The sequence below is a fragment of the Carassius carassius genome, chromosome 21 (assembly GCF_963082965.1).
Source record: "Carassius carassius chromosome 21, fCarCar2.1, whole genome shotgun sequence".
Classification (NCBI taxonomy): Eukaryota; Metazoa; Chordata; class Actinopteri; order Cypriniformes; family Cyprinidae; genus Carassius; species Carassius carassius.
The window spans coordinates 28,506,033-28,516,962 of record NC_081775.1 but is presented as its reverse complement, the minus strand read 5'-3'; the positions used below and the strand labels follow the sequence as shown (position 1 = coordinate 28,516,962).

Here is a 10,930-nt window from a genome sequence, read left to right as displayed (position 1 = left end):
CCATTCCAACCTATAGGGAGCAACCCGACCGTTACCCTTATGAAGCATTATTAGTGTTTAAAACACTTTTAACTTAACTCGGTGGAGTGTGTCTATGTCACAAAACCATCAGCTTGTTTGAGTTAGGTTTAGAACAACAAACTATTTTCAAAGTCACAAAAAAATTAAAGTATTTATACCTTTTTCAACCGTCTCAAGAAAAATCAAATAATTATCCGTCATCCTTCGCTCAAAAGGGAGACCTTGAGCGTAAGAAAATAATTAAATAAAAAATCCAGGAAATCCTAAACATTGATGCGTTGATCGTAGAACTGTTTCGCCTCCTCCGGTGTGTTGAATATGAAAGTTTCTTCATTAAAAGTCACTCTCAGACGAGCCGGGTAGAGCAATTGAAATCGAATGCTCTTCTGATAGAGTGACTGCTTAATGCCGTTGAAAGACGCGCGTTTCCTTGACAGCATAGCGCTGAGATCTGGGTAGATTCTGACTGGATTCCCCTTGTATTTCGCCTCATGCCGCCTTGACCATCGCAGTAATTGCTCCTTTTCTTGAAACCTGTGAAAGCACACCACAAATGGACGTGGTTTACGGCCATCAGCTGGCTTTTGACCGGGTGATCGATGCGCTCTCTCAAGTGCTGGTGGCTTGTCGAAGACCTCCGTGCCCGTCACCTCTAGCAGCATCTCAGAAATGAACGTAACAGGATCTTGACCGTTTTCGCTCCCTTCTGGAATGTTCACAATCCTCAGGTTTGCCCTTCGCGATCTATTCTCCAAATCTTCAATGCGGTCAATGAGAGATGTGTTCTGCGCTTGCAAAGTTTTTATTGTGTTTTCGGCCACTGTCAGTTTTTCAAAATTCTCCCCAACCAGGGATTCTGTCGCGACCAAACGGCTTTGAAAGCCATCCACAGTCTCTCTCATTGCATTTACAGAGCTTTGTAAAGGACCAATAGATTCCCGAATCAAGTCAGAAATGTCTTCCCTGATACTGATGCGCTGTTTAGTTAATTCAGAGATCAACTGGTCCATGGAGACAGATTCAGAAGTTTCCGTCATGGCCTGTTTTTCGAGATTAGAGGTAGCGGCCATGGTTGCTAACTTACCGGCAATGCTAGCATTAGCTCTCGTGGTCGGTGGGGCTGAGGGGTGCGGTTGCTTCTGCTTAGTGTGACTCATAATTCACCAAGCAATGTTCTAACGCGTATATCAAAAATGACTGACGCTAAATGGTGTGTAACAAGTTTAGTTTGAAAATGTAGGTCGGGAGCCCTTCTTCCTTCGACCTCACGCCTTCATGGCTATACCGGAAGTCCTTTTTTTTTTTCATTTATTTATTTTTTAGAATGATGTATTATTCAATTATTTATTACATCGCATTATTTCATTTTTATTGCAATAATTAATAGGGCCTCTACCATATAACAACATTCAAAAGTTTGGGGTCTGTGATTTTTATTATTAATTTATGTATTTTTTATCTGAAAGGTTATGAGTTATGCACACCAAGTCGGTATTTATTTGATCCAAAATAAAAACAGCAATACTGTGAAATATTATTATTATATTCTAAAATGTATTGTTTTCCTGTGACAGAAAACTTGAAATCGCATCATATGACCCCTTTAAGAGTACTAAACAGTTGATGTTTTAACTTATTGTTGCAGAGGTATAGCTTGTAGGTTTTAGAATTTGGATGCTGGACGGGTTGCTGGAGTTATAAACAGAGGTCTCTTGTGAATGTTCTTGTAACAGGTGCCTATCTTCCTCCTCCAATTCCCTCTGTGCCGATGCCTGTGCCTGAACACGCTTCCAGCAGTCCAGAGTGGCAGTATGTCTTTCTTCTGTCAAGTCACATTTATTTATATAGCTGTATACAATACAGATTGCTTCAGGAAACAAATTGCCAATTGGCGTAAATCAAGTTTTTAACACTATTTACATGTCTGTCGGGTGTTTTTGATAGTCAAGCCAAAGGCAAGTGACATCAGTTATTGCTTCTGACTTGTAGAGAGCAATCAGTAAAATGCATTTCCTGATGCATCTACTTGTAAACGGCACTGTATAATTGAAATCAAAAACTTGGCTTTTCCTCTGCTTCATCGGAATCGGTTTCTGGTTCAAATATATGCCTGAATTAATCCAATATTCCAATATTGTTAATATTGGGAAGCATTTATTACTTCATTTAACTGAGTGAAAGTGGAGCTGATGGTCAGAACTGCTGTGATTGAGTGGAGGCGGGAACTCATTTGCATATTCATGATCATCGTATATGAAATGAGGTAGACTTATATGTAAGTTATTTAGTTAAATTGATAATATTGCTGAATATGAATTAAATTACTTTTCAAAGATTAATGCACAATCTTTGTGCTTAACATGGTGATTTTTCAAACTGACTCCTGTTGCATGTTCATATAATGTATTATTCAACATGTCTGCATGTCAGCAGTCTATCAATATCTTCCTGTTAGCAACAACATTCCTTCCATCTCAGAGGGAAGAGCACATCAAGCTTTCGAAGAGTACGTCTCCAGCAAGTGCTGCTATAGTTCTGCCCCGGTCAGAGATGGGGTCATAACTAACATGGAGTCCTTTAATACCTACAGGGTGAGACGGAATTTTCATTATGAGCTTGATGATATTTTAATAAATTTTGAGCATGTGGAGCAGAAATTTACAAGTAAATATGCATAATTATGGAGTTGTTTTGGCTTTATAGAGCCAAGTGTTGATAAATGTATTCATGAGGTCTGTCTTTTTGTTGTTTTTGTTCTCAGTATCGTTTGGAGACATTCACAGAGTCCAGATCTACTGAATGGAGTCAGGAGCCTTACACAGGTATAGTCAATAAAGAGATGCATGTTTAGGCTGTGTTGCTGAATTAAATCCAATTCTTGGTTCTTACTAATTATGGTGTGCTAATTGCAAAATAGTCCAAAATGTTGCTCAAACACTTTACACTTTTTCAAAATATGATGCATTTCTGCTTTCGACAACCATTTGTGAAGTGAAGAAGTCCCTCAATCAGTAGAAGACTGCCATAAATACATGATTTATATACTGTATTCTTCTGAGTCAGATTACAACTATTTGTTCAATTCTCAGCTGATTTTCACATGTAATCTCAACTCTCGCTCAGGGCAGCATGTTGATGCCGGTATTCAGCGTCCTCCAGGACCGTGGGAGATCGCAGCTCAACCTCCATCCTACTTTATTGACCACATGGAGACCATTAGAGTGCCTTACACTTCCTCAGTCAAGGTTTAATCAGACACAAACAACAGAGCCTGCAGCAAATACTGGAATAGAACATTTTTTTAAAGGGGTCATATGATGTTGCTAAAAAGAACATTATTTTGGGTATTTGGTGTAGTGAAATGTGTTTATGCGGTTTAAGGTTTAAAAAAGACATTATTTTCCACATACTGTACATTATTGTTTCTCCTCTATGCCCCACCTTTCTGAAACGGGTCATTTTTTTACAAAGCTCATGGGTCTGTAAAGCGAGGTGTGCTCTGATTGGCCAGCTATCCAGTGCTTTGTGATTGGCTGAATGTCTCAAGCGTGTGATGGAAATATTACGCCCTTTACTATACTGTGATGCATTTCCTGGTTGGAACATCGGCGCGACCAGACAAAGACAATAAAACCCATTACAAATGAGTCTGGAACAGTGTTGTAAATACAACTTAACCACTGATTTCTTATTGTGTCCTCTTCTGGAAGGCCAAATAAAGTAGTTTCATTTTCACAACAAAACAGCGTCTCCACAACATGGCACCGGTGGCAACATTAAGAATAATATTTACCCCTTCTTTCTTTGCATGAACATTTGAGCGAGTTATGCAAATCTACTCACATCTTGACTTAGACATGTTGGGGCGTGTTTAAACAAGACGTTTTAGGAGGGAGTGGACTAGTCTTAACTTGTATGAATAATATCTCTTTGAATTCAAGACTAATAGCATCATATGACCCCTTTAATGAAACATAATCATCTTTAACTATGAAGCTTTTGGTAGCACTTAATTTTAAGAACGTCTTGAAGACTTTTAGTAAAAATAAAAAAAAAAGTCATGTATGTTATATAGTCTAAATGGTTTCTGGTCGTATCCTAGAAATGTAACCCATGCAGTGGAATGGGAAAAAACTCCTGTTCTTCCTGCACTGGAACTGGAAGTGTAAGTAACATATTATTGGTTTTGATTAGAGGAGGTTATATTATCATATGTAAAATGACTCTTTTATGTCTGTCTTAATGCAGAAAGTGTGCTCTGAATGTAACGGTTCTCGTCAACGTCCTGATAATGAGTCCTGCAATAAATGTGACTATAGAGGACAGGAAAAGTAAGTCTGCCATTCTCCATGTGGCAACTTTTCTTAGTATTTTTCAAACATTTGATAAAATGATAGAAACCTCATTTAGCTAACATTTTCCAAACATTAAAAACAATGGACATTTTCTCACAACCTTTAATTAATTAGCTGATTAAAATTACTGTCCAAAACTGCAGAGCAATAAATGAGCAGAAGAGCTAGAATCTCCAGGAACATAATGCATGCATTAGTTTTTTTTTTTTTTTCAGATCATATTAACAGATATATTCCAACAGCATGTACAGCATGTAAAGGGTGTTTTCTGAATGAAGGCTTAACCAAAATATATCTTTGGGTTACACTTCACAAAAAGGCTGCATTTGTTATCATTAGTTATAAACAATATTATTAAACATGAACTAACAATAAAAATCACTTGCATAGTTTTAATCTTAGTTAAATTGTTTATTTCTTAATTGACTAAATTATTTTTCAAATTAAAAGATGTATCTGTTAATATTATTTAATGCACCAGAGCTGACATGAACTAACAATCAAGTAAATGTGTATATATGTACAGTATGTATATAAATATGATTAAAGTTAAAAATTGATTGATTTAATTGATTTTTGAGCCTTTTCACACTAAAAATCTAAATAATATAATATAAAAAAGTTACAAATAATTGTATCATTTTAAAATGTCATCTCACTATCACAAAGACATTTGAATGCTAGGCTATGTAGTTTGCTATAGTAATTTTCTCAGAAAAATGTTTACAATATAAAATAAGACATAAATGTGAAGTAATGAGATCAAAATGGTGTTTTGAGAGAGGAACACATCCATTTATCTTTTTAGATTTTTCTTAACACTTAACTATAATTACTTTGTAGTTGTACAAAATCATTAGACTTTTTTCACTCTGGCTTTTTGTGACTGATTTTTAATGGTTTAGAAGTATTTAAAAAACTCCTAAGAGAATGAATCCTTTGAGAGTGAGTTGTTTGATTCTTATGAATCTTTGATTTTTCATGTGTCTGACTACACTGGTTGTTGTGTGTGCAACCAGTAAAGACTTCACATCACAAAAGAGAGAAGTGTTGTCTGTTGATTTGGCTTTGTCTCTCAAACACATTTGATTCAGACTCTAAGCTCAACTGCCATGGTGTCCTTCACTCATGTTCTATTCTGCAGTCTTTAAACAGTTGTACCGGTACATGCATCCAGTAGAGGGCAGCTAAGCATTTGTCTGATATCTTTCAGATGTAGTTCATGTAGTGGCAGTGGCTTTCACAAGTGTGACACCTGTGATGGAAAGGGACAGCTGCTCGTCTTCATCAGCCTCAAAGTTAAATGGTATTATCATTATAATTTCACTGATAATATCCTAACCCTGTACACTCTGTCAAACTCATCGTCTCAATCTGAAAGCTATTTTCTGGGCCATTTCAGGAGCACTGAGAAGGACGATTACACAGCACAAGATTCGAGTGGACTGAGACCAGAAAAGCTGGGAAAGGTTTCAGGAAAGGAGCTCTTCAAAGACGCCCAGATTATGGTGGGAACAGATGAGTGCAGAAGATAGTTAAAAAGAGTAATAATCAGCTGAAGATAATATATATGTGCAGTATGGTTGTATGTTTAATGCAGGTCTATCCAGTGATGGGTTTCCCCGATGTTTCTGTTGCACAAGCATCTGAACGTTTAATCAGAGACCATCAGGTGAAATATACCAAGGATTCTCGCATACTACAACAGGTAACTACTGTATTTTATTGACAGTTGCATATGTCATCATGATCACTTGTTACTGATGAATCCTGAATGTCGTTCTTTAAATCAATTTCCTTTTGTTTCAGAGGCAGACGATTGAGCTCATTACCATAACAAGAGTGAATTACACATGGAAAGAGAAGTCCTATGTATACTATGTGTATGGAAATGAGTTGAAAGTGAACGCTGATGACTATCCCACCACCTGCTGCTGTTCTGTCATGTGACTCAAGTTGATTCAAACCGTACTGTACATCCCACATTCATCACATCTCAAAAACACCTGTCAGAGATGGCTATTATTCCATATTTTAAAACTGTTTAAGACAAAAGTACATTATGATCATATACATTTTCATGTATTTTCATGTGGCCTGCAGTAAATTTAGAAATAACGTCTAAATACAGTGAGTTTTGTGAATGGAGAACAGCAATTTGCCTTTTTATTTTTGTAAAAATAAATCCATCAATGTGAATGCGGTTTAAAAATCTAAAGACAAGATTACTTTTTCACACTTCAGGTTTGCAAAAAGAAAAGTTAAAAACTCCTCAGAAATTAAATCACTGGTGTCTAAATTTTAAGCTATTCTCGCACAGTTTGAAGCGGGTGAATGAAGAAGTGTTCATGGGTGACCTGTAACGACTGGGTGAAGGAGTGGCAGGAAGCAAGTGCGAGATTAATGAGATTTAATGAAGACAATGAGACAAAACAAAACTGAGACACAAATAACGCTGGGAGGAATGCACAGTCCAAGATGGTGGTGAGGAATGACGAATCCGGAAGGCGGAGGTGAGTTGGCAGCAGGAGAGGGTGACACAGGAACTGCTGGGAAGCGAGCCGAAGGTAAGTGGTGTTGCTTGGAGGTGGGTTGCGTAGAGTGGACGGGGTTCCGGGGAGACACGGACATCCAACGCAGAAACACACAAGAAAGCAAGGCATAGGTTACAAACATGAAACAATGCTCTCACGAACACAAGACGCTAGACAAGCCAATATATAGGGATGAGTAATGAGTGACAGCTGTTGCTGATGACAATTAACGGAGACGCCCACAAACTAATCAGTGTGTCATCCAGGTAAACATATATAAACTGATCTACATGTCTCTCAACACGTCATTAACGAGTGCTTGGAAAACCCCTGGCGAGTTGGAGAGCCCGAACGGCATTACCAAATATTCAAAGTGCCCTCTAAGGGTGTTAAATGCGGTTTTCCATTCATCCCCCTTCCTGATGCGGATCAAATGATAAGCGTTCAAAAAATCCAATTTTGTGAATACGGATGCTCCCTGTAACCTCTCGAAAGCTGAAGACATCAACGGTAATGGATAGGTGTTCTTTATTGTGATGTTGTTCAGGTCTCGGTAGTCAATACAAGGTCGCAGAGAACCATCCTTCTTACCCACAAAAAAGAATCCCGCCCCCGCTGGAGAAGAGGAAGGAATGCCAAGGAATCAGAAATGTATTTCTCCATGGCCTCCTTCTCCGGAATAGAAAGACAGTAAAGTTTGCCCTTAGGCGGAGACTTACCTGGCACTAAATCTATAGCACAGTCGTAGGGACGATGCGGAGGAAGAGAAGCAGCACGGGACTTACTGAACACCTCCTTCAGGTCAAAGTACTCTGTGGGCACGTTTGATAACACCATGGTCTCTTTCTGAAAGACAGAAACAGGCACAAAAGGACAAGCAGAAACCAGACAAGACTCATGACAACTTTCACTCCACAAGGTGACAGTGTTGGAATCCCAATCCGCTCGTGGATTATGTTTGATTAACCAGGGGTGACCTAAAACAATGGGAGCTACAGGGGAGTCCATGAGGTAAAAGGATATGGTTTCACTGTGGTTGCCTAAGGTGAGCAGAGTGATGGGTTCAGTGTAGTGGGTGACGTGTGGCAGTTCCTGGCCATTGAGTGCGGTGACATGGATGGGATGAGACACAGGAAGGACAGGGAGCTTCAAGTGACGTGCAAGGAGAGAGTCAATGAAATTACCTTCGGCCCCAGAGTCCAGAAGGCCGTGACAGTCGTGAGTGTGGTTCTCCCACCGCAGTTTCACCGGAAGGATAGTCGATGATGTGGTTGAGGACTTCCCGGCGGAGATCCCACCCGATAGTAGCCTCAAACTTACTACCGGGCTGGCTCTTTTACCGGGCATGAATGGATGGAATGCTCCGAGCCACCGCAATATAAACACAGTCCTTGGGACCTCCTCCACTCTCTCTCCCTCCGGGAAAGCCGAGCTCTACCCACCTGCATGGGTTCGTGATCGTAGACGGGACCGACCATGTTCTCTCGACTCGAGCGGCCCCTTTCCGGAGAGACGTAATGGCGTGTAGGACTGACTTGTCTACCCAGGCAGTTAATCCGAGCGTCCACCCGAAGGGCCAGGTCGATTAGGCCGTTGAGCATTGGGGGCAGCTCGAGGAGGTAGATCTCCTTCTGAACACGATCTGCTAGCCCATGCAGGAATCGATCCCACTGCGCCGCCTCGTTCCACTGGCACTGGCACCGGCTGCGGCTCGATCGAAGACCCATTTCATCTCTTCGGAGAGGGAGGGGAACTAGGCGCAACACGGATCTTGATTCTACCACACCGTCGTCCCCCATAAGGCGGCCCTGCCAGAGAGTATGGTAAGAGCAAACACAACCTTGGACTCCTCTGTCACAAAGGTGCGGGGCTGCAATGAAAAATGCATGGAACATTTGTTAAGGAAAGTCTTGCAAAAGTTTGGCTCACCGGAGTAACTCTCTGGCGCCGGAAGTCGCGGATCTGGTCGGAAGTGGTCCTGGGAGGTCTCCCAGGGGACAGGCGGCGCAGGCGTGGCGGTGGGCGCAGTGGGAGAGGTTAGTTTAATGAATCTGCTGGGTGAGCTCGGACACCTGTGTCACCAGCGCTTGGATTGTGCGTCCGGTGTTCACGATGCTCTCCTGCTGCTGATCCATGCGGTTGACGCTGTGGTGAATGAATTCAGACAGTGAAGTGGTGTTCGCTGCTTCCATGGTAGGTGAGAGCGTTCTGTAACGACTGGGTGAAGGAGTGGCAGGAAGCAAGTGCGAGATTAATTAGATTTAATGAAGACAATGAGACAATACAAAACTGAGACACAAATAATGCTGGGAGGAATGCACAGTCCAAGATGGTGGTGAGGAATGATGAATCCGGAAGGCGGAGGTGAGTTGGCAGCAGGAGAGGGTGACACAGGAACTGCTGGGAAGCAAGCCGAAGGTAAGTGGTGTTGCTTGGTGGTGGGTTGCGTAGAGTGGACGGACATCCAACGCAAAAACACACAAGAAAGCAAGGCATAGGTGACAAACATGAAACAACACTCTCACGAACACAAGACGCTAGACAAGCCAATATATAGGGATGAGTAATGGGTGACAACTGTTGCTGATAACAATTAACGGAGATGCCATTCAACTAATCAGTGCTGACGCGTAACACACAGACTTCACCCACAAAGTGCAAAACCCAGAGATCACGGTTTACCAACCGTAACATGACCAATTGTAGGGGTCCTTATTTGAATGTATAAAATAAATGAATAAATATGAATGAAAAAAAAAGATTTACACTAACCCTAACCCTAAATACATCACAGTAATCCACAAGAAATCCGCACCACACCAGTCTGAATAACATGAAGGATGTGTCATCCACGAGTCACTGTACTGATTCTGAACTGCATAATACGTGTATCATTCATTCAATCGTTCGTTTTTTAGTTTTAACAATGAAAGTAGAAAAATGAAGAAAAAAACGCTCCTTTTTTGATTTTCTTCCGAAAAACATAAACGAGAATTCATTTTACATTATTATTACTGGGGCAGAGTCTAGACAGGGCTTACTTCTGTGTAGAACAGCAGTTCTTAAAGAGATATTTTTATTCTTAAAGATATTCAATTCAATTCAATTCAATTCAAGTTTATTTGTATAGCGCTTTTTACAATACAAATCGTTACAAAGCAACTTTACAGAAAATTATGTTTCTACAATATTTAGTAGTAGCTAGTAGTTTGTGCACGTTTGACAGGATTTTAGAAAAATAAAAATAATAATAATAATACAAGACGTAGTCAGCTAGATGATGAACTATCAATATTATTAATTAATAGTAATTATATGATGCAGTCACACATGTAGCAATAATTGTTAGTTCTGTTTGTTGATTCAAGGTTAGGATCATCTGGGGTCCTCTGAGGGTCAGCATCATCTCTTCTCAGGTGTTCTGGATCCAGACTGGAGCTTGTGTAAATCCTAGTTACCACGGGATGTAAATCCCGTGGCAAAACATAGAAACAAGATAGAGACATCATTAGCATAGCTGCTGATCCAACAAAGTAAAATTAGTTTAACCCAAGCTAAAGAATAAAAATGCAGATGCAACTACACTCACAATTTAAGAGCTACATTATTCGAATGCTTGGCGAAAGAGATGCGTTTTTAATCTAGATTTAAACAGAGAGAGTGTGTCTGAACCCCGAACATTATCAGGAAGGCTATTCCAGAGTTTGGGAGCCAAATGTGAGAAAGCTCTACCTCCTTTAGTGGACTTTGCTATCCTAGGAACTACCAAAAGTCCAGCGTTTTGTGACCTTAGGGTGCGTGATGGGTTGTAGCGTGGTAGAAGGCTAGTTAGGTACGCAGGAGCTAAACCATTTAGGGCCTTATAGGTAAGTAATGATAATTTGTAACAGATACGGAACTTAATAGGTAGCCAGTGCAGAGACTGTAAAATTGGGGTAATATGATCATATTTTCTTGACCTGGTAAGGACTCTAGCTGCTGCATTTTGGACTACCTGTAGCTTGTTTATTGACGAAGCAG

At 40.3% G+C, this 10,930-nt stretch overlaps 1 protein-coding gene across 2 annotated transcripts; it reads left to right on the top strand.

Annotated features, from left to right (window-relative positions):
* The first annotated feature begins 1,662 nt into the window (after positions 1-1,662).
* On the top strand, positions 1,663-6,452 carry LOC132097249 (protein SSUH2 homolog). Of its 2 annotated transcripts, XM_059502880.1 has the most exons (10): positions 1,663-1,830; positions 2,477-2,612; positions 2,783-2,843; positions 3,145-3,266; positions 4,124-4,186; positions 4,270-4,352; positions 5,590-5,682; positions 5,779-5,884; positions 5,977-6,084; positions 6,186-6,452. In XM_059502880.1, the coding sequence occupies exons 1-10, from the start codon at positions 1,790-1,792 to the stop codon at positions 6,324-6,326; spliced, it is 954 nt and encodes a 317-aa protein (XP_059358863.1). In that variant the 5' UTR covers positions 1,663-1,789; the 3' UTR covers positions 6,327-6,452. The 2 variants fall into 2 exon arrangements, with proteins under 2 accessions (XP_059358863.1, XP_059358861.1); XM_059502878.1 differs by having other exon boundaries at positions 5,590-5,884.
* Positions 6,453-10,930: the final 4,478 nt, after the last annotated feature.